This window comes from Gracilinanus agilis, chromosome 4 (genome assembly GCF_016433145.1).
Source record: "Gracilinanus agilis isolate LMUSP501 chromosome 4, AgileGrace, whole genome shotgun sequence".
In the NCBI taxonomy this organism is placed as follows: Eukaryota; Metazoa; Chordata; class Mammalia; order Didelphimorphia; family Didelphidae; genus Gracilinanus; species Gracilinanus agilis.
This window is the reverse complement of record NC_058133.1, coordinates 135,817,774-135,844,423: the sequence shown is the minus strand read 5'-3', so window position 1 is coordinate 135,844,423 and position 26,650 is coordinate 135,817,774. Positions and strand designations below refer to the sequence as shown.

Here is a 26,650-nt window from a genome sequence, read left to right as displayed (position 1 = left end):
ATTGTTTTCCAAATTTCCCAGCAGTTTTTGTCAAATAGTGGATTCATTTCCCAAAAGTTGGGCTCTTTGGGTTTATCGTACACTGTCTTGCTGACGTCATTAACTCCAAGTCTATTCCACTGATTCTCCCTTCTATCTCTTAGCCAGTACCATATTGTTTTGATGACTGCTGCTTTATAGTATAGTTTAATATCTGGTACTGCTAGGCCCCCTTCCTTCACATTTTTTTTCATTATTTCCCTTGATATTCTTAATCTTTTGTTATTCCAAATGAAATTTGTTATAGTTTTTCCTAATTCAGTAAAGAAGTTTTTTGGTAATTTGATAGGTATGGCGCTAAATAGGCAAGGAGGAGACCAAGTTATCAATTTTATATTTTCTAGGGTGATTTTAAATGGTGTTTCTCTTTCTACCTCTTGCTGCTCTAATATGTTAGAAATATATAGAAATGCTGATGATTTGTGTGCATTTATTTTGTATCCTGCAACTGTGCTAAAGTTGTTGATTATTTCTATCAGCTTCTTAGTTGATTCTCTAGGATTTTTTAAGTAGACCATCATATTATCTGCAAAGAGTGATAGCTTAGTCTCCTCATTGCCTGTTTTGATACCTTTAATTTCTTTTTCTTCTCTAATTGCTATTGCTAGTGTTTCTAGTACTATGTTGAATAATAGAGGTGATAATGGGCATCCTTGTTTCACTCCTGATCTTATTGGGAAGGCTTCTAATTTATCCCCATTGCATATAATGCTTGTTGATGGTTTTAGGTATATACTGTTTATTATTTTTAGGAAGGGTCCTTCTATTCCTATACTTTTCAGTGTTTTCAATAGGAATGGATACTGTATTTTGTCAAAGGCTTTTTCAGCATCTATTGAGATAATCATGTGATTTTTGTTTGTTAGACTGTTAATATGGTCAATTATGTGGATGGTTTTCCTAATGTTGAACCATCCTTGCATTCCTGGTATAAATCCCACCTGATCATGGTGGATGATCTTCTTAATTACTTGCTGGAGTCTCTTTGCTAATATTCTATTTAAGATTTTTGCATCTATGTTCATTAGGGAGATTGGTCTATAGTTTTCTTTTTCTGTTTTTGGTCTACCTGGCTTTGGGCTCAGTACCATATTTGTGTCATAAAAGGAATTTGGTAGGACTCCTTCATATCAAATAATTTGTATAGTATTGGGATTAGTTGCTCTTTGAATGTCTGATAGAATTCACTTGTGAATCCATCAGGTCTTGGTGATTTTTTCTTAGGGAGTTCTTTGATGGCTTGTTCATTTTCTATTTCTGATATGGGATTATTTAGGTATTCTATTTCTTCTGCTGTTAATCTAGGCAATTTATATTTTTGTAGATATTCATCCATATCTCCTAAATTGTTATATTTGTTGCCATATAATTGGGCGAAATAGTTCTTAATGATTGCCTTAATTTCCCCTTCATTAGAGGGGAGGTCTCCCTTTTCATCTTTAATACTGTCAATTTGGTTTTCTTCTTTCCTTTTTTTTATTAGATTGACCAGTACTTTGTCTATTTTATCTGTTTTTTCAAAATACCAGCTTCTAGTCTTATTTATTAATTTAATAGTTCTTTTACTTTTGATTTTATTAATTTCTCCCTTAATTTTTAGTATTTCTAATTTAGTTTTCATCTGGGGGTTTTTAATTTGCTCGCTTTCTAATTTTTTGAGTTGCATACCCAATTCATTAATCTCTGCCCTCCTTAATTTGTTAATATATGCACTCAAGGATATAAATTTCTCCTGAGTACTGCCTTGGCTGCATCCCACAGAGTTTGGTAGGATGTGTCATCATTATCATTCTCTTCAATGAAATTGTTGATTGTTTCTATGATTTCTTCTTTGACAAATTGGTTTTGGAGAATCATATTTAATTTCCAATTGGTTTTTGATTTGCCTGTCCATGTGCCCTTACTAATTATTATTTTTATTACATTATGATCTGAGAAGGTTACATTTATTATATCTGCTCTTTTGCATTTGTTTGCAATGATTCTATGTCCTATTACATGGTCAGTCTTTGTGAATGTACCATGTGCAGCTGAAAAGAAGGTGTATTCCTTTTTGTCCACATATCAATTTTTCTCCACATATCAATTAAATCTAATTTTTCTAGGACTTCATTCACCTCTCTTACCTCTTATTTATTTTTTGGTTTGACTTATCTAGATCTGAAAGAGGAATATTTAGATCTCCCACTAGTATGGTTTTACTATCTATTTCCTTCTTGAGCTCTGCCATTTTCTCCTTTATGAATTTGGATACTATACCACTTGGTGCATATATATTGAGCAGTGTTATTTCCTCATTGTTTATACTGCCTTTAATCAGGATGTAATGACCTTCCCTGTCTTTTTTAATCATATCTATTTTTACTTTGGCTTTGTCAGAGATCATAATAGCCACTCCTGCCTTCTTTTTTTCATTTGACGCCCAAAAGATTTTGCTCAAGCCCTTAATCTTAAACTTGTGTGTGTCTACCCACCTCATATGTTTCTTGTAGACAACATATGGTAGGATTTTGGTTTCTGATCCACTCTGCTATTTGCTTCCGTTTTATGTGTGAGTTCATCCCATTCACATTCAGAGTTACAATTATCAGTTGTGCATTCACTGACATTTTTTTTTTTAAACCCTTGTACTTCGGTGTATTGTCTCATAGGTGGAAGATTGGTAAGGGTGGGCAATGGGGGTCAAGTGACTTGCCTAGGGTCACACAGCTGGGAAGTGGCTGAGGCCGGGTTTGAACCTAGGACCTCCTGTCTCTAGGCCTGACTCTCACTCCACTGAGCTACCCAGCTGCCCCCTTCACTGACATTTTTGTATCCTCCCCTAGACCCACCCCTTCTTCTTGCACTATTTTCTTTAAACCAGTGATTTGCTTTGAGCCGGTGTCCCTTATCCCCTCCCTTGTTATTCCCCTCTTTTTGTTTTTTAAAGACCTAATGAATTCCCTCCCCCTTCTTCTCCCCTCCCTTTTTTGACCTCCCCACTGCCCTGCTCCCTTTGGTTTATCCCTTTTGACTTTTTCAATAGGGTTAGATAGAGTTTTTTATCCAAATGGATAATAAAGCTACTCTTCCCTCTCCGGGTTGATTACACTGAGAGTAAGGTTTGATTATTACCTCTTAATGCTCTCTTCCTCTCCTTCTTATAATAGTATTTATCCCCTCCCCTTCCCATGCCCTCTTTGTGTGTAATAGAATATCCTATTTTTCTTATTTACTCAGATTTTTCTTGGTGTCCCCTACTATTCACCCCCTCTTTCCCACCCCCCATGCCATCTTAGACCATTTAGTATCCTATCCTCTCCCTATGGATTATTCTTCTGGTTGCTATAATAGTGAATATTATAATAGTGAATAGAGTTCACTACAGAGAATTATACATAGCATTTCTCCACATAGTAATACAGATAATTAGATCTTATTTAAGCCCTTAAAGAGTCAAATTTAAAAAATTATAAGTTTTCTTCCTTTTCCCTCTGTTTCTTATTTACCTTTTCATGTTTCTCTTGATTTTTGTGGTTGGATATCAAACTTTCCATTTAGTCCTGGTCTCTTTTGTGCAAAAACTTGGAAATCTTCAATTTTGTTGAATGCCCATACTTTCCCCTGGAAGGATATAGTCAGTTTCGATGGGTAGTTGATCCGTGGCTGAAGGCCCAGCTCTCTTGCCTTTCTGAATATCGTATTCCAAGCCTTAAGGTCTTTTAGTGTGGAGGCTGCCAGATCCTGTGTAATCCTGATTGGTGCTCCTTGATATTTGAATTGTCTCTTTCTGGCTTCTCGAAAGATTTTTTCTTTTACTTGAAATCTCTTGAATTTGGCTATTATGTTCCTTGGTGTTGACTTTTCTGTGTCCAGTGTAGAGGGTGATCTGTGGATCCTTTCAATGTCTATATTGCCCTCTTGTTGTAGAACTTCAGGGCAATTTTGCTGAATAATTTCTTTAAGTATGGAGTCCAAGTTTCTATTAATTTCTGCCTTTTCTGGAAGACCAATGATTCTCACATTGTTTCTTCTAGACCGGTTTTCTTTGTCTGTCACTTTCTCATTGAGATATTACATGTTTCCTTCTATTTTATCAGTCTTTTGACTTTGTTTTATTTGTTCTTGTTGTCTTGAGAGATCATTATCTTCTAATTGTTCAATTCTAGCCTTTAAGGACTGGTTTTCGGCTATAATCTTTTGATTTTCAGCTATAATCTTTTGGTTTTCCTTTTCAATGTGGTCATTTCTGGTGTTCAATTTGCTTATCAGTTCATTTGATTTCTGAGCCTCACTTTCCAATTGCAAAATTCTGCTTTTTAAGCTGTTATTTTCTTGCCAGATCTCTTCCATCTTCTTCAACATCTCATTTTTGAACTCTTCAATAGCTTGTGACTAGCTTTCATTTTTTTGGGAAGGTTTGGATATGATTACTTGTTTGTCCTCCTCTGTTGTCTGGATTTTCTCTGTGTAAAAGTTGTTGAGTGTTCCAGAGTTTTTCTTGATAATCTTTTTCTTCTTCTGGGGTTCTAGGCTTGTCATTGTTTGCTCTGCCCCTTTTCAGCTTTGTCTTCACACTCAGGGTCTGCCTGCGCTTTCTAAGCTCCCGGGGCGCTCTCCTTGTCCTTGGGGTCTGCCCCTCTGCCTGAGGCTCCTTCAGCAGTCTCAGGAGCTGCTTCCACAGCTGCGCTCCTGTCTGCGCTGGAGATCTTTATTCACGCCTAGGGCACTGCCTTCACCCACGCAGACGCTCCGGAAAGTCTCTGTGTTAGAGATCTTTATTCTCGCCTGGGGCGATACCTTCACCCGCTCAGATGGTTGGGAAAGTCCGTGTGCGCCCCCCAGCCACTTGGGGTCCCTCCTCTTGCAGCACACTGGTACAAGCCCTGGGGCTGCTAGTGATTTACTGGTTGCCCCAGTCCTGTTTTCACTCTTGTGCGTTGGTCTTGGCACTGTGCGAGGTGTGTGGTGTGTGTGTGTTGGGGTGTGTAGGGGCTTCTTCCTCTCACGTTTTAGTGAGAGCTGTTTCACCCCTTTATAGTGTGGAGATGCCCTGATTCTGCATACCTTCAATGCTGTGCCCTGTTGTGGGATTCCTTTGTTCATCTGGATTTGTTCTTATGTCCCCTTGAGGAGTCCTGTATGCTTCGGTTAGGAGAGATCGAGCAGCTGCTCCTTACTCTGCCGCCATCTTAACTGGATGTCTAACATAATCCTTTATCTACTTATTGATATCTCTTCTTCTTTCTTCTCTTATTTTCCCCTCACCTCTTCTCTGTGTCTCTGTTTCTATTCTTGTCTCTCTCTTTATCTCTGTCTCTCTCTCCCCCTTCTATTCTCCCCTCCCTTCTACTCCTTCACACTAGGAAGACCTGAATCCAAATCCAGCCTCAAAACACTTAATAGAAATATGACCCTGGGAAAGTTAACCTTACAGTTAAATTTAACCTCTGTCTGCCTCAGTTTTCTTACCTGTAAAATGGAGATAATAACGGTACCAACCTTTAGGATTTCTGTGAGGATCAAATGAAGTAATTTTTGTTGAGTGCTTTGCAAATTTTAAATCTCCATTTAAATGTAAGATCACTATTATTGCTGTATGGTTAATACTACTTCTATATTAACATGTTCAGCCCACCCCCTACCATATTATCCACTGTCGTCTTTCTTTTTTTATTTTTTTTTAAACCCTTACCTTCAGTCTTGGAGTCACTACTCTGTATTGGCTCCAAGGCAGAAGAGTGGTAAGGGCTAGGCAATGGGGGTCAAGTGACTTGCCCAGTCACACAGCTGGGAAGTGTCTGAAGCCAGATTTGAACCTAGGACCTCCTGTCCTCTAGGCCTGGCTCTCAATCCACTGAGCTACCCAGCTGCCCCACCACTGTCATCTTTCTTATCAGTCTTGTGGATACTAATTTTTAGTACTACCAGGCACTATATCCCCTCCTTTTATTAGGTATATTCCTATGAGTATGAAGTTGAATCAATTGTCTGCCCACTACTAGTTGCTCTTTTCATTCATCCAAGGCTTTGATAATAGCAAGCAGCCAGAGTTAAGAAATAGTTATTTAAATGTTTTGACATTTATTTCAGGTAAACCATTTCAGAATTTGAACTATGATGAATATCATAGTTTTTAATTCTAGCAGTATGAAAGAAGTATAATTATGACCCCTGACTTCTAAGAGACATAGCACAATTTTTTTTTTAAACCCTTACCTTCTATCTTCAAGGCAGAAGAGTGGTAAGGGCTAGGCAATGGGAGTTAAGTGACTTGCCCAGAGCCATACAGCTGGGAAGTATCTGAGACCAGATTTGACTCTAGGACCTCCCGTCTCTAGGCCTGGCTCTCAATCCACTGAGCTCCCCAGCTGCCCCAATTACGGTCATTTTAAACTGAACCTAGGTTTTAGATTTGACTTTATCAAATGTTCTTGGACAAATCACTTTTCTGCTTCAGATTATTTATTAAAAAATAGATAATCCCCATGCCTACTTGTCATAGTAAGATGCTGTTTTTAAAGACATTAAAATTACCTTTTAAATATTAAAAAAAATCATTCTCCTTGTGAGTGAGGTTTAATAAGGGCCTAATGAGAGTGCAGTTTGGAGGTCAAAATTTTAATTAAATAAGCAGGATTTGATTTAGCTAATTTAATAATGTATCCTAGGTGTTCTTCTGCATTTTTTGAAGAAGAAAGAGCAGCATTGAAACAGAAACGGCAAAAAATTCGGCTCCTCCAACAAAGGAAAGTTGCAGATGTTTCCCAGTTCAAAGATCTTCCAGATGAGATTCCTCTTCCTTTGGTCATTGGGACAAAGGTTACAGGTAAGAGAGGGCAGACACACCATACTTCAGTGAAGAGCTCACTAAAAATGTGTCAGGAAGAATGTGAGCTGAGCAGTTATTTACAAGCTAGAAACTAAAACTCATAAACTTGGCAATTATTGAAGACAGACTGTTTCTTCATGTTTGACAAACATGCATGATTTTTGGTTTTCAAGAAAAAATTATATACAGTCAATCCTCAACTTTTGCTGATGTAATGTTCCTAGAAAGTAAAAAAACACAAATGTTGATGCTTTGAATCTATGGGAAATAGGGAAAGTTAGGTTGACACAACCACAAAAAACTAATCTTTCTCTAGAAATTGCTGCAAATGCAGTTTTCTGTATATAACAAAACATTAATTTTGATAATCTTCACTTTTTCTAACATAGTAACCACAGTTACTCATAAAATTCAATACACAACATAAAACAGGTAACATGGAAAACATTTTTTCTCACTAGTAATTTACTAGAATTTTATGACCTTTAATGCCAGCATCTTAATTTTATGAAAAAAAAAAACAAAAACCAAGCATTGATTTCAGACAATAGTCACTTTTCTTAACATATGAAATCTATGGAGCCATAAATATTGCATAACACATAAAATTCTTAAAGCTAAAACATTTTAAAACTTGAATCTTATCATCTACTGTGTCAAATGGCAGTGTGAGGATGTTGTACTATATACTTTACTACTGTAAACCTCTTTACTTTGCCCTCTGAAGACTAAGGGAAAGGGAGTTGGGACTTTAGTCACTGCTGTTAGAAGGTGCCAAGACTGGGTTGTGTGAATGACACACCAGCTTGAAATCTGTTAGTGACATCTGCTTTGTGCACCTTTTGATATCCATATGGATTTCCTGGCCAGCAGTAGCAGCATATATTCCCACTTGAAGTTTATCTGATTACCTTTATTTTTTTAATAAGCTACATTATTGGATTTCCACAGTTGGACTTAGATCCCAAAAGATTGTCATTATGCTTTGGGGACATAACTGCAACACAAAACTTGAATTTTAAAGACAAACAATGAAAATCTGTAATGAATGCACAAGGAAGCTCTTTACAATAATAAAGTGAACAAGACCAATAAAGTACCCAGTGGGATATCAGCTACTCCACCAAATTGTGCACATTACTTATCTTATTTTTTTCTCTACTGTGCCTGGCCTTGAATGTGCATGTTGCCAATGTAAGTAAAAATGATGTTACTATGAAAATCATAAAAATGCTCAGTCATGAATGTTAAATGTTGAGGTTTGATTGTAAATCCATATTTGTTTCAAAATGGAATTCAATAAATTAAAAAATATTAAAACTGAGGAAGTTTAAAATTTCTTGGCACTTGTCAAATAAAGCAAGACAAAGACTTTAAAAATTATTTATATCTTTCCTATTCTGTTACTGTCTAATCCAAATTAATTTCACCTTTTTTCTAGTTAACATATCATTTGTTCACAAGTACTGCTGTTTCTGTAGATCTTAAAACTAGAAACAGGTCCTTCTTAGTAGTTGAATAATAAGTTATTCAGTTAATTTTCCCATTAATTTAATATATTTGCACATATTTCTTTAATTTGTACTAGTGACTTCACAAAAGTACTATGAACCGTGTTCAAATATGTTAAATATGTTTTAATATGTTAAAAGAATAAAGTATCATTTTGGAAGGACCACAAAATATATACAAGTTGAGCTAGACTTAACTTATACCATCTAACAGAGAATAGAAGGCAAATATTTGGCCTGCATACATGTAAAAAAGTTTACTAAATAAAAGTGTGTTTTTGAAAAGGAAAGATAGATTAATGATTGTATTTAGGTTAGAGAATATAGGTAGTATTAATTAGAGAGCATTTCCTGAAGGAGGTAGACCTGTTATGTTTTATATCAAAGTAAGGAAATATCAATATCTAGAGAAAAGCTGTTTTAAGACAAATTGAAAAGATTCATGTGGACAAAGGATAAGGATCAGTTATTAATTAGTGTATCATAATGGATAGAGAACTAGCCAGAGAGACAGGGAGATCTGTATTCAAGACCCTCTTTTGCTACATGTTAACTCTATACCCTGACAATTCACCTAACTTCTTAGTGGTCTAGAATATCTTCATATGAAATACCTATATTGAAAGAACAAGAGGACAAGGAGAAGTGAAAGAGCCACAAAAATTCAAGAATAGAAGTAAATGGACACTTAAGATTTATATAAGTATTTAGTCCTATTAATCCAAAACTCAAGATTTAATTAATGCTAATTGATTCACTCAGTTCAGCATTACTATTCTATATAAAAAAGTTCATCTTACTAATAGAATCTTAGAATTTTTGCAGCCAATTATTTCATATTTAAAATGAAAATAGAATTTACATTTGGCTTTGTTTGATGCACTTGGTACGTTTGAATCTTGACAAGTTTTCAGTAGATCTTTCAGTTTTACTGTGAAAGATCAAAAATCATCTTAGTGTACTTCAGTGATACTTTATACTCCTATCAGATGCTTACAAACCATTTTGTATTTTTTCTGTATGTGTCAAATGCCCTACTAAATTGTAAATTCCATCGAGGAAAATAGATGTTAGGTAGGTACATTAGCTTATATATATGTTTATCTCTCCCATTCCCTAACAAAGTGCTCTACATATACAGGTATTTTTAATAAATGTTTGAATTCAACTGCATTGAAAGTGCATGTACTTAACAGAAGTCATAGGGTCATTTAGAGCTCAAGAATCTTAGACATCATCTAGGTCAAACCCCAATTTTTTTGTGACTATCATTGAGATCTACACATATCATAAAGTATTATTAAGGCAACTTATCATCAGCTTCCCTTTTTAAAACTAATTTCCATTTTTATTCCTATTACCTACCATCTTTGAAATGGTATTAAAGAGTATAATCATTTATATATTTAAATAGATAAAATACACACAGTAATATTTTGTGTTTAATGGTGCTCCACATCCTCAAACCATTATTATATCTTTATTTCTTTTCTCAGCACGATTGCGTGGTGTTCATGATGGCCTCTTTACTGGGCAGATAGATGCTGTAGACACACTTAATGCCACTTATAGAGTTACGTTTGATAGAGCAGGACTTGGAACCCATACTGTCCCTGATTATGAAGTTCTGGTGAGTGGTATTTCTAGTATAATTTTGGATGTGATTTTATATTAAATATAGGTTGTAAAAGATTCACATCAATTATATTTCATAATAGATCTAAAACTTAAGAATATATGGGAAGAGGGACTAGCACATTCATAGTACTGTTCTTTGGGACTACATAGAATTGTAAATGTTTTCACTATGACCAAGTGGGATTTATACCAAGAATGCAGGGCTGGTTCAGTATTAGGAAAGTATCAATATAATTGACCATACATTTTAAAAAATCATATGATTATTTCAAAAGATGCAGAAAAGGCTTTTGACAAAATACAATATCCATTTCTATTAAAAAACACTAGAGAAAAATGGAGCTTTCCTAAAAATGAAAGGTAGTTTCTATCTTAAACCATCAGCAAGCACTATATGTAATGGGGACAATCTAGAAGCTTTCCCAATAAGATCAGGGTGAAATAATTGATGCTTATTACCACCATTGTTCAAGTACTTGAAATGCTAGCTGTAGCAATAAGAGAAGAAAAAGAAATTGAAGGAATCAGAATAGGCAATGAAGAAACAAAACTATCATTTTGCAAATGATATGAACCCTTAGAGAATCCTAGAGAATGAACTAAAAAATTAGTTGGAATAATTTATAACCTTAGCAAAGTTACAAGAAGTTCCATTCAAATTAATAGTAGACAATATAAAATACTTGGGAGTTTACTTGCCAAAACAAACCCAGGAAATGTATAAGCTCTTAATACAAAACACTTTTCATATAAGTCATATCTAAGCAATTAGAAAAAATATTAATTGCTCATGGGTAGGCTAACCAATTATAACAAAAATGACATTTTTACCTAAATTGATCTACTTATTTAGTACCATCCCAATCAAATGCCCCAAAATTATTTTATATGGCTAACAAAAATAATACTGAATTTCATCTAGAAGAATAAAAGGTCAAAAATATCAAGGGAATCGTTTGAAAAAAAAAAAAGTGAAGGAAGTTGGCTTAGCAGTACTAGATCTCAAACTATTACAAAGCAGTAATCACCAAAACAATCTGGTATTAGCTATGAAATAGAGGAATGGTTTAATAGAGTAGATTAGGTATATAACACCTAGTAATAAATGATGATAGTAATTTATAAATCAGAAGATAAAAGCCTTTGGGACAAGAATTCACCTTTTGCAGAAACTGATGGGAAAATTGGAAAATGGTATGGCGGAGCCAGAAGATAAATCAACATTTCACACTATATGCCAAGATAAAGTCAACATGATTTTGACACAAAGGGTGATATCATAAGCAAATTAAGGGAGCATGGAATAGATTATTCCATAAGAGAGCATGGATTACTTGTTAAATCTATGGATAAAGGAAGAATTTATGACCAAATAGGATTCAGTGTTTTAGGATGTAAAATGAATAATTTTGATTATGTTACATTTAAAAGGTTTTGTACAAACAAAATCAATGCAATGGAACCAAAATTAGAAGGAAAACAGATAGCTAAGGGAAATTTTTACAGCAAGTATCTCTGATAAAGATCTCATTTCTCAAATATATAGAGAACTAAGTCAAATTTATAAAACCTATAAGTCATTTTCTAATTGGTCAGAGGATATGAACAAGCTGTTTTCATATGAAGGAATCAAATCCACCTATATTCATATCAGAAAATGCTCAAAATCACTCTTGATTAGGGAAATACAAATTGAAACAACTCTGAGGTGCCACCACACATCTATCAGATTGGCCAATATGACAGAAAATAAAAGTGACAAAACTTGAAGGGAATATGGGAAAACTGGGACTTTTGCATTGTTGGAGGAGTTGTGAACTGATTCAATTAATCTCAGAGGAAGAACTGATTCTGGACTGAAACATACTATATTTCACTTTTTCTTCTTTTCTTTTTTGTTTATAATCTCTTCTACAAAATGACTAATATGGAAAAATATTTTACAAAATCATGTAAAATCAAGATCAGATTGCTTACTGTCCCAGAGAGAGAGATAATTTGGAACTCAGCATTTTAAAAAAAGAATGTTAAAAAGTTGTTTTTACATGTTAATTAGAGAAAAAGAAAATATTATTTAAGGGGGAGGATTATGTTTGAGGGATAGGAATCCACTGAGGAGTCCCCACATTCCCAAACTATGTTTGAAATTTCTGTAGCTCCCAAGTTGCTTTGGGGAAATAGTTAAGTTCTAGCCATGTTCCATTACCCAAAGTAGAATTTAAATGTGTTACTAGGATCTAACTGGCTGGTTTATAGGGTCCTATTTCTGAACATAATGACTTCAGCCTAGTAGTCTAACTCCAGTACAACTCTCAAGGACAAAAGTCTCTATTTTTAAAAGTACTCTCCTATATATTATTTCTTACTCTCATAGGAATGAGGTAGGATATGGTTTTTTTGTTCTCATGTTGCAGATGAGGAAAATGAGGCATAAAGACAAGTAATATATTCAGAGAGAAAATATGGCTTGGGGAATAGGGAGCTGGCCTCGGAGCCAAGAAGGCCCGAGTTCAGGTTCTGCCTCTGATGCATCCTGGCTGTGTGATCTTGAGTCAGTCACTAAGCCTCTCATTGCTCTAGGCAGCTAGGCCTAACCTTCATTTTTAAATGGAGTTATCTTAATAGGGAGTTCTTTGTTCCAGTGAAGTCACAGACTTATTCTTGTTTGTATTCTTAATATGGCCAAGATCACAGAACTAATTAATGGGCAAGTTGGGCCTATAATACAGATCTTCTGACTTAATAGGCAAGTTCCCCTTCTAAGTTGTTAGATCATTGTTTCATGATCATGGTTCATTTAGCAACTTTATATTAATTGTTAGTCATATTACTTATTCCTAGAAAATAAATCTCCAAGCTATTAGTGTTTAAAACTATTTCAGAATGAATTGATCTTAAACATCTAAAATAATCTTAGTTTGCCTTTTTTAGGAATGAACTGTCAACAGACATTTATTAACTACTTTTGTGCCAGGCATTAATTAAATTCTGAGATTACAAAGAAGGGCAAAAAAACAAATAAAGCCCAAGTCCCTGCTCTCTGGGAGTTTGCAATATAATAGGGGAAACAACATGCCAACAACCATGTACAAACAAGATATATACAGGATAAATTATGAGTTAATCTCAGAGAAAAGACACTTAAGATTAAGAAGAACTATGAAAAGGCTTCTTTTGAACAGTGAGACATTAACTAGGACTTGAAGAAAGCCAATGATCCAAGCAACAAAAGTAGTATATACAAAAGTAGTCTCATTTCTAAGCCTTCTGATCATAGGTCAGTATACACTAACCTTTAGGAGTTATCACATTTAATAGATAAAATCTTTAATCTTGTATTTCAAGAAAGGATTTCTTTTACCATGTAATTTCTTCCCCAAACTATCAAATATTATTTCCTAGACAGAAAACATTTTACTTTTGATTTTCACTAGAAAAATGTCAACGGTGAGACTTACCCTAAAACCTTCTAAAGATGGGCATAGAATACTTGTGTCAGTTTTAAATTTCCTAATGATCTGTCCCACTACCCAATCTCTCCTTTTTTAGCTGATGAAACTTCTTATCCCCAAGAAAGCATGGTTTTCAAAGTCTTGACTAAAATTAAACTTTTGATCTTTGAGGATTAATTTATTAAGCATAAATTAGAAGAGAGGCTATACCCTAATTAGTGTAATTTTTATATCATAATGCAAATTCTCTGAAGCTTATATTACTGGTAGAGTGTTAGGAACTTTCATAGAAATTAACATGAAGCATTTTCCCTCTCCTAAAAGAGCAATGAGCCTCATGAAACAATGCCAATTGCTGCCTTTGGACAAAAACAGCGGCCTTCTCGATTTTTCATGACTCCACCACGGTTACATTACACTCCTCCTCTCCAGTCACCAATTACAGTAAGTGATGTTTTAGAAGTTCTGTCAGTATTTTGTATTCATGTTGATAGATTTAGGTAATTCAGTGTAAACTATTAAATGGAGTTGGATGCTATCATATATTAAGTTACATTATTTTATTACATAGGAGAAAGATTGAAAGAAGAGCAATTAGGAAGCACTTAGAAATATTTTTTTTTTGTATTAAGATTTCATCAAAATGGGATTTGGTATAATATGATTTGTTCTGTATCTGAAAATACTAACAATTAAAATATTCTTTTGAGCAGGAAATTTTCCAGTTATCCCAACTTGCCTCCCTGTTTTGTTTTGTAGGATAATGATCCTTTATTAGGACAGTCACCATGGAGAAGCAAACTTCCAGGTTCAGATACAGAAACATTAGGTGGTTTTCCGGTGGAGTTCCTTATCCAAGTAGTAAGTATTTCTCAAAGTGGACTGGGTGGCAAATTTTTTTTTTTATTGTCAGAGGTTTTATATTATCATTTTTATAACAAGATTTTAATGTCATTTCATACTCAAAATAGTACAAAAATAAATTTGTTTTATGTGTTTGCTTTTTGATAGCACATACTGGTTCTAAGAACTTTGATGTTAACTTCCAATAAAGAGTAACTTTAAAATTTAAATTTAAAACTTTTATAGTGACTTTGATATTTTTCATCTTCTATGTCACACTTTATTTTTTTCTAGTTCTTACTACTTTGCCATTTTATTATTAGAACATCATGACATTTTTCAACATACTAAAAAATTATTTTTATGCATATGTAATGACATCAAATCATTTCATGAACACCAATCAACTTATTTTTTATTATTCATTTATTAACCTTATAGGCAGAAGGAATCAAACTCTTTCTGGGACTGGGCAGTTGCTTTTTAAACAATAAGTTTGACATAACTTATTAACTGGACATGAAAGGAACTAGAATTAAATTAAACTGTCAAGTATTTTAACATATTATTCCTATTTTATCCCTGAATTACCTATAGTATGATTCCATTATTGGCTGTCAAAGTAATAGTATAAGTCTGAGCAATCAAATCCATTTTGTGTGTAATCTTATCCTTATCCATTTGAAGTTTTTGAAAACAACACTTTTAACTTTGAGTTAGAGTAGAATGGATACCATTACAATGATATATTACAACGGTCATGTTCACATCATAGAACTTTAGAGTCACTTGTAAAATTAACATATTTGTTACAGGACTTTAAATTAGGAAACCCTTTGAGTGAAAGGCCTGTATTGTATTGTGTTTTTAAGATTTATATCTCCTTCAGGTTTTCAAAGAATTATAACCTATTAAAAGCAAGTTTGATTCACATGGAAAGAATATAATCCACATTCAAAACTTAAACATGTTAACTAAAACATAACTGATTTGGCATAAAAATAAGTAGTTAATTAATTACCTGTCTTTAAACATTCATGTAATTTGTAATATATATAGCCTATTTTTATTTATTTTTATTTTTTAATATTTTTTTTAACCTTTAACTTCTGTCTTGGAGTCAATACTGTGAATTGGCTCCAAGTCCAAAGAGTGGTAAGGGTAGGCAATGAGGGTCAAGTGACTTGTCCAGGGTCACACAGCTGGGATGTGTCTGAGGCCAGATTTGAACCTAGAACCTCCCGTCTCTAGGCCTGGCTCTCAGTCCATTAAGCTACCCAGCTGCCCCCTAGCCTATTTTTAAATAAGAGAAGCTAATCTAATTTTTTTTTTTAAACCCTTGTACTTCGGTGTATTGTCTCATAGGTGGAAGAGTGGTAAGGGTGGGCAATGGGGGTCAAGTGACTTACCCAGGGTCACACAGCTGGGAAGTGGCTGAGGCCGGGTTTGAACCTAGGACCTCCTGTCTCCAGGCCTGACTCTCACTCCACTGAGCTACCCAGCTGCCCCTGCTAATCTAATTTTTAACAGGTAGATGAGATGACTTAAAATGAAAGGCGCCTATGTAAAAATAACCAAAGTTTTTGGCATTTTCCTTTGAATGGTGAAAATAAAAAATAAAAACAATAAATATCTACATATATTTACCTTTTAATAATTTTTCTAATTATATGTATAATTTTTAATATTTAAAAAAAATTTTGAATTCCAAATTCTCTCCTTTCCTCTCCTCCCTCCTCCCAGAGGTCACAATCAATTTTATATAGGTTATACATGTGTAATCATGCAAAATATTACCATATTAATCATGTTGTGAAAGAAACTAAAAACACCCCCCAAAAAATAAAATAAAAAAAGAAAGTGAAAAATAGTATGCTTCAGTCTGCCTTCAGACACTATCATTTCTTTCTTTCTCTGGAGGTTGATAGCATTTTTCATCATAAGTCTTTCAGAATTGCCCTGGATCATTGTATTGCTAAGAATAGCTTAGTAATTCAGTTAATCATCATACAGTATTGGTGTTACTATGTACCATATTCTGGTAAATATTATATTCTGATGTGATACTCCTAATTTTTAAAATATTCTGCCGTTAGCCAATAGTGTTAATAGTTTTGTTGTTTTAATGCTAGTCACCCTCTTTGATGCTAACATTTGTCACCCTCTTTGATGCTAACATTTTTAGCTTAATTTTCTAATTATATTTTCATCTCAATTTGAAAATAACAAATGCCTTTTGTCTTTGTGTCATTTGTTGAGAACTACTGAAATCAGGTATTTAAAATTCCTGAGTTTTGCTAGGACCACCGGAAAGTAGTTTGGAAGAAACTTAAAACTAGATCAGTATCTTACACCATTCACTAAGATAAGATCAAAATGGATATGTGACCTAGGCATAAAATGAGATATCATCAGCAAATTAGAACAGAGAACATATGACCTATCAGATTTATGGACAGGAGAGGAATTTATGAGTAAACAAGAGATGAAGATTATTCTGAAATGTAAAATGGATGATTTTGATTGCATTAAATTAAAAGGGGGTCACAAAATTAAATTAATGTAGCCAAGATTAGAATGAAAGCAGAAAGTAGGTGGGGAGGGTTACAGATAGTTTCTCATCAGAGGTCTCATATCTAAAATATATTGAGAACTTTGTAAAATTTACAAGAATAAGGGGGCAGCTGGGTAGCTCAGTGGATTGAGAGCCAGGCCTAGAGACGGGAGGTCCTAGGTTCAAATCCGGCCTCAGACACTTCCCAGTTGTGTGACCCTGGGCAAGTCACTTGACCCCCATTGCCTACCCTTACCACTCTTCCACCTATAAGTCAATACACAGAAGTTAAGGGTTTAAAATAAAAAAAAAAAAAAAAAAAAAAAAATTTACAAGAATAAGAGCCATGCCCCACTTGATAAATGGTCAAAAGATATGATCAGGCAATTTTTGGATGAAGAAATCAAAGCCATCAGCTCATATACGTCTTTCCAGGTTTTTCTGAACTCATCCTGTTTGCCTTTTTTTTTTTTTTTTTTGGCATAATTCTCCAATAGAAGTGTTATCTCAGAGTTGTTTTCGATGAACAGATTAATTTTTTAAGAACTTGCAAAGCTCTGCATAAAATAATGAGAAGTGAAACAAGTAGAAGCAAGAGAACATTATATCCAGCTACAGAATTAATATTTGAAGAATGACAGAGAAAGAATTTATGATTAAAAACATGAAAGACACAATTTATAGACACATCTTTTTGTTGGGCAATGCCTTTTATGGCATGGGGAGGGGAGAGATGGGGGTGAGATCCTTGAGAATAAATTGCTTCTTAGGTTTGTGACCCTGAGCAAGTCATTTAACCCCCATTTCCTAGCCCAGACCACTCTTCCACCTTGGAACCAATATACAGTGTTGATTCTAAGATGAAAGGTAAGGGTTTTATGTTTGTTTTTTTAATTGCCGAGTTCAAAAGATGGAAACCTGATGTGTTTTAAAATGTATGTCATATCAGGCCTTTTGTAATAAATAAGAAACATTTTATTTTAGAATTACTTTCAAGATATATTTTTCCCAAAAATTTCTTCTTTATCTATAGACTAGGTTATCAAAAATTCTTATGATTAAAAAGGAGCACATCAAGAAATTAAGGGAAATGAACACAGAAGCAGAAAAATTGGTAAGGACATTTCTGTTTTTTTTTTGTTGTTGTTGTTAGCTTGTTTGAATTTTAAATAGTAAATTTTTCTATTTACTAGGATTTTCATTTTTATTTTAGAAACTGTTGAAATATAACTTTGCAGGTCCTCTTTTAACATAAATATCTTAAAAAATTCAGCAGATGTGTTTTGGGCAGATGCTATAAAATGAAATTCTAGATGTTAAGCTCCATTGATTGCAAATTTAAGTTGAAATGGAATAATGAGGTAATTTTGGCACCTGGAGACTTACTATCCCCATGTCATTGAGAGCCTCAATTATGGTTCACTTAATTCACAGTAGCAAGAAACTGGTCACACATGTACATTAGTTGATGCTGGTTCCATCTGCATAGAACAACAAGAAGAGAAGTTAGCTTTCCTTTTTGAAAGTGATTATCTAGAGTTTTAAAAAAAAAACAAAAAAATTTCCTTTGAAATTGATAAAACAAGGAAATTGCTCTTTTACAATTTTAAAGTAATAGAGTTTATCCCCTATTTTGTTGATTTTATACATTCAAATTTGTTTTCCAAATTTTTGTATAGTGAGAGGTACTGGTGCTCTAAAAATTTTTACGTAAGGAAATTTTTAGATAAGAAAACTGCAACAACATTTCACTCTATTGAGTTGTCTGCATGTATGTATGTAATGTAGTGGAGGTCATGAGGAGGCAGTTGGGACCAAGGGAGGCAGCATTGTACGATGGAAAGAACCTTGGATCTGAAACCAGAGATCTTGGGTTCACATCTCTGTTACTACCTGTATAACATATACAAGTCACTTCAGCTCCCTGGGCCTCAGGTTCCTTGTCTATAAAATGAAAGGAGGTTAGTCCTGATGACCTCCAAAAGCCCTTCCAGCTCTGCATTATGATCCTTTTAAAAAGAGTTTAAGAAAAAAAGTGCAAGAACTCTTATTCATGCCATTCATGTAATTGTAGAGCTGAAAAGGATATTAAAGATTCCCTCGCCCTGGAATTCTAACCTAGAGTCTGGTAACTTCCCTACCCCTATTATTTTGGTAACTGTTTCAATGTGATTGATCTCCTTTGTAATTCTATGTATTTTATGTATTTATAAACCTTACTCTGAGAAAGGGCCCAGAGGCTTTGCCAGATAGCCAGAGGAGTATCCATGAGAAAAAATTGATTAAGAATTCAGGCCAATACTTTTATTTCACAGATGAAAAACAACAGTTCAAGAAAGATAAACCAACTTGCCCATATCATATAGCTAATTAATAATCAAAGAAGAATAATCTAGATTTTGGGTCTCCTGACTTCTAATCTAGCACTACATTGCTTTCACCTACTGTATAAGTCAAAGTATAACATAAACTGAGAAAGGTTGGCATAGCTATTATACTGGCCTGAATATAAGGTGACTTTCCATTTCATAGGCTTTTTATAAGAATTATAAATGTTTAAGTATCCCTCATCAGAATGAGCGTTTACTTCTCTCCTGTTTTCCCTAGTATTCTTTTAGATATCTCTTATAATCCCTATCAGAATCAAATTTCTTCCCAACTATTCTTCATCCACTCCATCTTTATAATACAACTTTAAATTTGCTGGCAGAACTCCCTGGCTTCTTTTCCAGGTTCCTAAGTCTTTGTGGTGTTAAACTCACATTTGCTCTGTCAGTTTTACCCAAGTAGACCTCTGGCGGCAGTGTTCCTCAAGCATGAGAACTCTGGAGAGGATGTTGAGCTAGGTTGTTAGAGCTCTCAGCTGGTCTTTTCCTTTGAATGGAGGCTCTGTCTCTTCTGAAGACAATCTAGGTGATGTCATGACCACTGTGGACCTAAAAGAGATGCTTTTATAATACATATCAATCCTTCTGTCCTGAAAGGGGAAAATTAAAAGGAACAAGTTCAAACTTGCTTAACCAGCTCCTCTACTTCCAGATTAAATATAGTCTCCATTAAAAGGCAAGCTGTTTGGCAGGATAGTATTTAGAATCATAGACTCAAAATTAGAAAGAACATTTGAAATCATTTGTTCTTCCTCCCTTCCATAGAGAAATCCTTACTACAGCATTCATGACATCTAACTTCTAACATTTCCAATGAAGAATAGCTCACTATTTAACAATGCATTATTTCCCCTATTTCTTTTGTTTGATAGCTCTTGGTATTCAAAATTTCTTTCTTAGCTTGAACCAAAATCTGCCTCCTTGTAACTTCCTTCCACCCAACTTCCCCATTTGTCCTAGTTCTGTTTCCTGGAGGGAGCAACACAGAACAAATCTAGTCCTTCTTCTATATGAAAATCCTTTAATATTGAAAAACTGCTATTCTGTCCCCCCTTAGTCTTTTCTTCAGAATAAATCTCCCTAGTTCTTTCAACTGTTGCTTTTATATACCATGATGTCTGGACCCCCTCTCATTATACTTGTTAGGCTATAGTTTGTTAATATCTCTCTTAAGATGCGACATCCAGAATTGAAGACAATATTCCAAGTATAGTCTGATCAACATAAAGTACAGTGGGACTATTCCTATGATCTGAACATTATACTTCATTCATTCAATCTAAGATTGCACTAGCTTTCTTAGCAGCTTTATCACACTTTTGGCTCATTTTAAGCGTATGGTTAATTTAAAACCTCAGATCTTTTTCACATGAATTGCTGCCAAGCCAGGTTTTTACCAGCCTGTATTTGTATAATTGAGTAGTTGAACCTAAAATGCAGGACTTGGAGATGTTTGCCTTCAGAGCCAGTTTATTAAAAGCCACACAAGAAAGTCAGTCTCATTACTTTATAGTAACACCTCGTTTGTAAACAAAAAAAAAATGGTATTACCCACCTTATTCATCAGACTTGACTCCGAATGATTTTTCCCAAAACTCAAATCCATCCTCAAAGGACAAAGATTTACCATCATTGAAGATTTTCAAAAGAATGTGCTGCAAACTTTGAAGGCAATTTCAAAAGAGGAATTCCAAAAGTGTTTTGAACAATGGCAGCATCGTTGGAAAAAGTATAAAGCCTCCCAAGGTAACTACTTTGAAGGGGACAGCACTCATTTGAATATATAATTTCTGGTATGTTTGTTTAAAAATGAGTCTCATTACTTAATGGTCACCTGTCCTATATTTACCCCTGTTTAATTTCGTCATGTTGGTTTGTTCCGACCTGTCAACCATTCTGAATCTCAATTTTATCATCTGTCATACAACTTTCTCCCCACTTTGAAGATTTGATAAATATTCCTTCTATGTCTTCATCCAAGTCATTGATAGAAATATTGAACAAAAACGGAAAATCCTATGACACTTCACTACAGACTTCCCTACAAAGCCACTGATCTGTTATCAGCCCTCTTTGGGCTATAGTTAACTACATTCTGAATTCACCTAACTATCCTGTCATCCAATCCACATTTCATCATATTATACACAAAGATATTGTAAGACCTAAGTTGTTTGCTGATGTCATGATATAAAATTCACCGTCTACCAATCAAAGGAAGCTAGGTTATTTTGCAAAAACAAGATTCATTCTTAGTGAAGCCACTTTTGACTGCTACCAATCACCTCTTTCTTTCTAATGTCCATGCACCATCTGTTGGATAATCTGATAGGCCTAATACCACAATTATCAGGATTTTGGAGTTGGGGGGGAGGGGAGAAAGCACAGAAAAACTCTGCTAATGGACCAAAAATAATATTATGAGTAAAGATGCAAATTGTTGGAAGAAAATATAGTTCTGATAGGGATCATTGGAGAGGCAGGTAAAGGGAGAGAAGCAATATTTGGGAAAACAAAGGAGAACTTGAATTCAAATGAAGGGAAGTAAAGGTTCAGGGAAAACTACATGTATGGGAAATCACCTTATTCAAGCCAAATATGATGCCTGCTCCTTTTTCTCTTCTGACTTCCCTTCTCCCTTTCAATGTCATAACAATGGCAAGGGCAACTTGGACACATAGATAAGCAGATCATCCCTGTGCTATTGGAAATTTTCTTCTAATGATAATGTTTTAGCATTAGGATAATACTGCTGCTTCAGAAGATATTCCCTCCTCCTGTGTGTGTGGCAGGAGTGGACAGGGATCTGAATGACAGGCAGGGGTTGTACATAACTGAAAGTAAAGGGGAAAGAATGTTAGTCAGCAAATATGATTAAAAAATTTTTTTTCAGCTTTTAAATCCGTGGAAGAAAACTTAGGTTCTTTATTTGGTTTGTTTTACTTTAAAATTTATGTCACCCTGTGAGTAATTACATGCAAATGTGGTATATTTTATAGTTAAATTTTGAAAATGCTTTTTTACTTGCTTTGGTTTTGTTAGGAAACCTAAGTAGCAAAATACAAGCAGAATCTTTCTCTCCTTTTATGTAAGATTACATTATTCTTTTAGTAGGAGCTTTCTAAAAATAAAACTTTTTTTCTTCACAGAAATCCTATTCTATGCCCATCAGCATTGAATTTCAGAGGAGATACGCAACTATTGTTCTAGATCTTGAACAGCTGAACAAGGATCTAAACAAAGTTTTACATAAAGTTCAGCAGTACTGTTATGAGGTACTTTCCTCCTGTGCTTACTGGGGGAGGATGGGTGGAATGACCTCATTGCTTTTCGTACCTCCCCCCATGTTATCTCTATTTTGAAATAATAATGTTAGTTTGTAAGTTTTTTGAAGGTAAAAACATGATTTATGTTTTTTCTTTGTGATTTCCTCACAATGTCTATGTAGTATAGATAATATGTACACGAGTGACACTTTTTATTTTTTAAGATTTGAATATTTTAATTTTTTAGAAAAATTTTCCATGGTTACATGACAAGTGACACTTCTAATGACTGACTTTGTTTTCTTGTCCTTCTAACACGTATAATACAAAGTTACTCTGAAAATTGTCCATTATATAAATAGGATTGTAATATGAAGACAATTCAAGACATATTTTTTGGTTGCCTTTTTCACTTGAGTCTTACCTTTGAAGTTCTGGAAACTAGGTATTTTGGCTTTTGAAGGAATTCACTTCTATGATTGACTTCTTAAATGAACATTTTTGTAGACAAGTTCCAATTTCTATAGACAGTTTTACTAGCTCACTCAAACTTTGTGAAGAGAAAGAACTATCATTCCCCAAAAGCAACAGTAGGTGCAATAAAGGCTCATTTTATTAGACATCATTATCTTTAATTTCCTCCCATGTGCTTACTTAATCTTTTTACTCTTCTGTGTCAGCTACCAAGGAATCCTCCTTGTCTTGGCAAGTAATTATTTCTCCTAAAAATTCTAACATGGTTCTATGGAACAGAAATGTCAAACAGGATGCCTGCCCACATGTGACCAACATTGTATGACCTGAATTAGTTTTAAGATGTAATTGGGAAATATTTAACAAAATAAATTAAAACACAAAACAGATAACATTACATTTTAAAACTGAATAAATGTGGGCCCAGAGGAGATCTTTAAGTTTGGATTAGTGGCCCTTTCTCTATTTGATTTTGATATCACTGCTCTAGAATACAGACAAGATGATGATGTTATAATGAACTAATGGGGGGGGGGGTGGAGTTTTTACCCACAAATATATAATTTTGTGTTGAATTTGTGTATGACCCAAAGACAGTTTATGAGAGATATAAAGGAATTTTATTTCATTGGAAAACTCTTAGTTTCCTCTTCTACTATATTTTAATATCTCTAAATCGACTTTTTAAAAATGTGTAGCTATAATTTCAGAAGGAAAGAAAAGAAATATAGAAAATATTAAGGACCTGTAAATTAATTTTTAATTTTTTTTTTCATTCAGCTTGCTCCAGACCAAGGACTCCAGCCTGCAGACCAGCCAACAGATATGAGACGCAGGTGTGAAGAAGAAGCGCAAGAAATTGTTAGACATGCAAATGCATCTACGGGACAACCCTGTGTTGAAAATGAAAATCTTACTGAATTAATCTCTAGACTTACAGCGATATTATTACAGATTAAGGTAAATCATGGGGAAATTTTGTATATTTCACGCTAAGTATAAATGGATTTCATTTTTAATAAGTTTTCTATTTTAGCAAGTAAGCTGTAGTTAAGTTTGAAATTTTCATTTCTTTTAGTGTCTAGCAGAAGGAGGTGACCTGAATTCCTTTGAATTCAAATCACTTACTGATTCACTTAATGACATCAAGAGTTCAATAGATGCTTCTAATATCAGGTAATTTACTTTTACTTTAGTCTTATTTTATATTTACTCTGATATTAAACTCTCATGATATTTCTTTATATTTCTTTATTGAAAATTATGTGCATGCATGAATTAAATTTTTTTATGCTGTAATATCCTTTAAATAAATTGAGTAGCTTTTTATTGACAGAATCTGCTGATAGAATAGGAATTTAACACTTTTTTTTATATAAAGGTTTCAGTGAGTTCCACATAATGATACCTTTCTACTTGATCTATTTAAAAATATACATATATTGATATATCACTTTATTCACTTTATGATCAGCTTGTAAAGTATATACATAGTAATAACTTCCTTATATTCAAGTATTGCTTCAGTATAATTATTGCTAATGTGATAATGGGAGGGAATTTATTTTTCCCTGATGTCAACTCATTCTCTTGGCCAACTCCTAAATAACTTCTCTTTCTTTTTTTTCAACTTATTCCTTTGAATTTTTAAATATGGTTAGTTAACTATGTTTTTTCTTTCATTAGTTGTTTTCAGAATAATGTTGAGATCCATGTTGCACATATTCAGAGTGGCCTGAGTCAGATGGGAAACTTACATGCCTTTGCAGCTAATAACACCAACAGAGACTGAAAAGAAAGTTTAATTATTCCAAATGTACAAGACATAGTTTTGGAAAATCTTGCTCCATTATACAGGCTTTCAACACCAAATAACCTATCTGCTGGTAAACAAGAAGAAAGACTCTCCAAAAAGGCATTTTAAAAAATATCATGCTGCTTCATAAACCAGCATTACTGACCAGCATTATATTTATTTTATTGTTTATTTTACAAGTAAAGGAGCTTTGCTTAAGTTACATATGTTTATTAGCAAGTATTGTTTTAAACTGAAAATGTCTGAATATATTTTAATATAACTTCGACAAAGACTATATATAAACCATTTTAAAAATATGGACGAATGTAATACAACTCATGCAGACAGCTGACAACAGTGAAAAAATGAGAAGAGAGAGGGTCTTGGTACAAATCAGTGGCTAAATATATTGAAGTTGCTTCATCTAGAAAACTACAACTTTAGTTGTTCTAGTTGGTCGCCATATCTCAGTCTTCAAAAGATGATAAAATGAGGTGTGTGAATTCCTAATTTTAAGGATGCCACTGGTATATGAATGGAAAATATGGACTATAAAAGTGGACATGATGTGTGCTTGAGAGTGTGGTGCAGTTCTTTAGATCAGTTAATAGCTTTTAAAATATGTTAATTTATCATAATTTATGAAAGAAGCCTTTGTCTTTTGTCTGTTGAAGGAAAATGAAGGAGCAGAAAAAACATACTGCAGAATGCTAAGTTCCAACAAGTGGATTTGGCATGTCTTTTCCCCTCAGTTCAGGGCAAAAGGTGCTTTTGTTTTGGAATTTATAAGAATGACTGGTAACACACTATTTTCATATTTTTGTTTGTTTGCACAACTTTTAAATTTAGATAACTGGTTATAATCTAATAGTATACAACTTATATAAAGACTTTTATAAGGAAAAAATAACCAGTGCTATGAAACATAGAGGAAAAAGTTTTAAAAAAGGAGAAACCTGCCTAGGCTATTCTGGAATGTTAATCTTGTAAAAAGTATGTATTTGGATTTTCTTTTTGTTTAATATAGAGCATTGTAAAGTTTCAGTGTAATAATTTTTTTCCAGATTTGGAATTTAGGAAATAGTTGTAGAAATGGTTTTGATTCTTTTAGATGTCTCATAAAATGAGACTTTTTGTATGTTAATGTATAAAGAAAATTTAAACAAGGTTATTTTACATTTGAAAATTTTGTATAGTTAAAAAAATGCTTCTGTATTCCTTGTTGGTATGGTGCCACTGCAAAACTTTAGGGCAGAGTATATATTTAGCTAAACTATTCAGTTAATTAAGAAATCCATAAATCTTTTATTCTCAATGACATTTGTAATTATAAATAAATTGGCCTATGAAAGTTGATATTTTTCTAAAAATCTTATTTAATAAACAAAACCATTCCCTGACATAGAAAAGGTTTGAAATTGTGCATTAAAAGCAAATCAATATTTATGGGGTGGGGGACAACAACCATGGAACTTAACTCATTTGGAAGTAAGAATTTAATGCCATTTAATAGTGTTGGTTGTGACTAGTTATTTTTCTGATATTAGTGAATAAGATTCTCTGTCTTATTTTACAGCAAAAATAAATGTTATTGCTCTGGCTATATCTTTAACTAAAGTCTAACCAGAACTTGAACTCAAAGCACACCTAACTGCTATAGTTGAATTATAAGAGGGTGGATTTTCTCTGACTTCAAACTAATAAAGCTGTTTTAACAAACATATCTATCCAAAAGAGTGCTGACCCCTTCAGCATAGTTATTTTAAGAGGCTATTTGTTGGGTCCAGTAATGCTGTCATTGTTCAATATGTTTTTCAGAACTCCCTTTTTAAATTGTCTTTAAAACCAATTAATTAGCCACCAAGAGGAAATACAAC

At 33.8% G+C, this 26,650-nt stretch overlaps 1 protein-coding gene across 5 annotated transcripts in view; it reads left to right on the top strand.

The window, feature by feature from the left end:
- Window positions 1-24,922, top strand: part of LIN9 (lin-9 DREAM MuvB core complex component) — an 81,504-nt gene extending 56,582 nt beyond the window's left edge. For 3 of the 5 annotated variants that reach the window (XM_044672139.1, XM_044672134.1, XM_044672135.1), the window contains 9 exons: window positions 6,690-6,847; window positions 9,858-9,991; window positions 13,776-13,895; window positions 14,211-14,312; window positions 17,882-17,962; window positions 22,385-22,510; window positions 23,756-23,935; window positions 24,054-24,151; window positions 24,662-24,922. In XM_044672139.1, the coding sequence (XP_044528074.1) occupies window positions 6,690-6,847; window positions 9,858-9,991; window positions 13,776-13,895; window positions 14,211-14,312; window positions 17,882-17,962; window positions 22,385-22,510; window positions 23,756-23,935; window positions 24,054-24,151; window positions 24,662-24,767 (1,105 nt within the window). In that variant the 3' untranslated portion in view covers window positions 24,768-24,922. The remainder of the gene's footprint in view (window positions 1-6,689; window positions 6,848-9,857; window positions 9,992-13,775; window positions 13,896-14,210; window positions 14,313-17,881; window positions 17,963-22,384; window positions 22,511-23,755; window positions 23,936-24,053; window positions 24,152-24,661) is intronic. The other 2 variants (XM_044672137.1, XM_044672136.1) reach the window with 2 other exon arrangements.
- The last annotated feature ends 1,728 nt before the right edge of the window (window positions 24,923-26,650 follow it).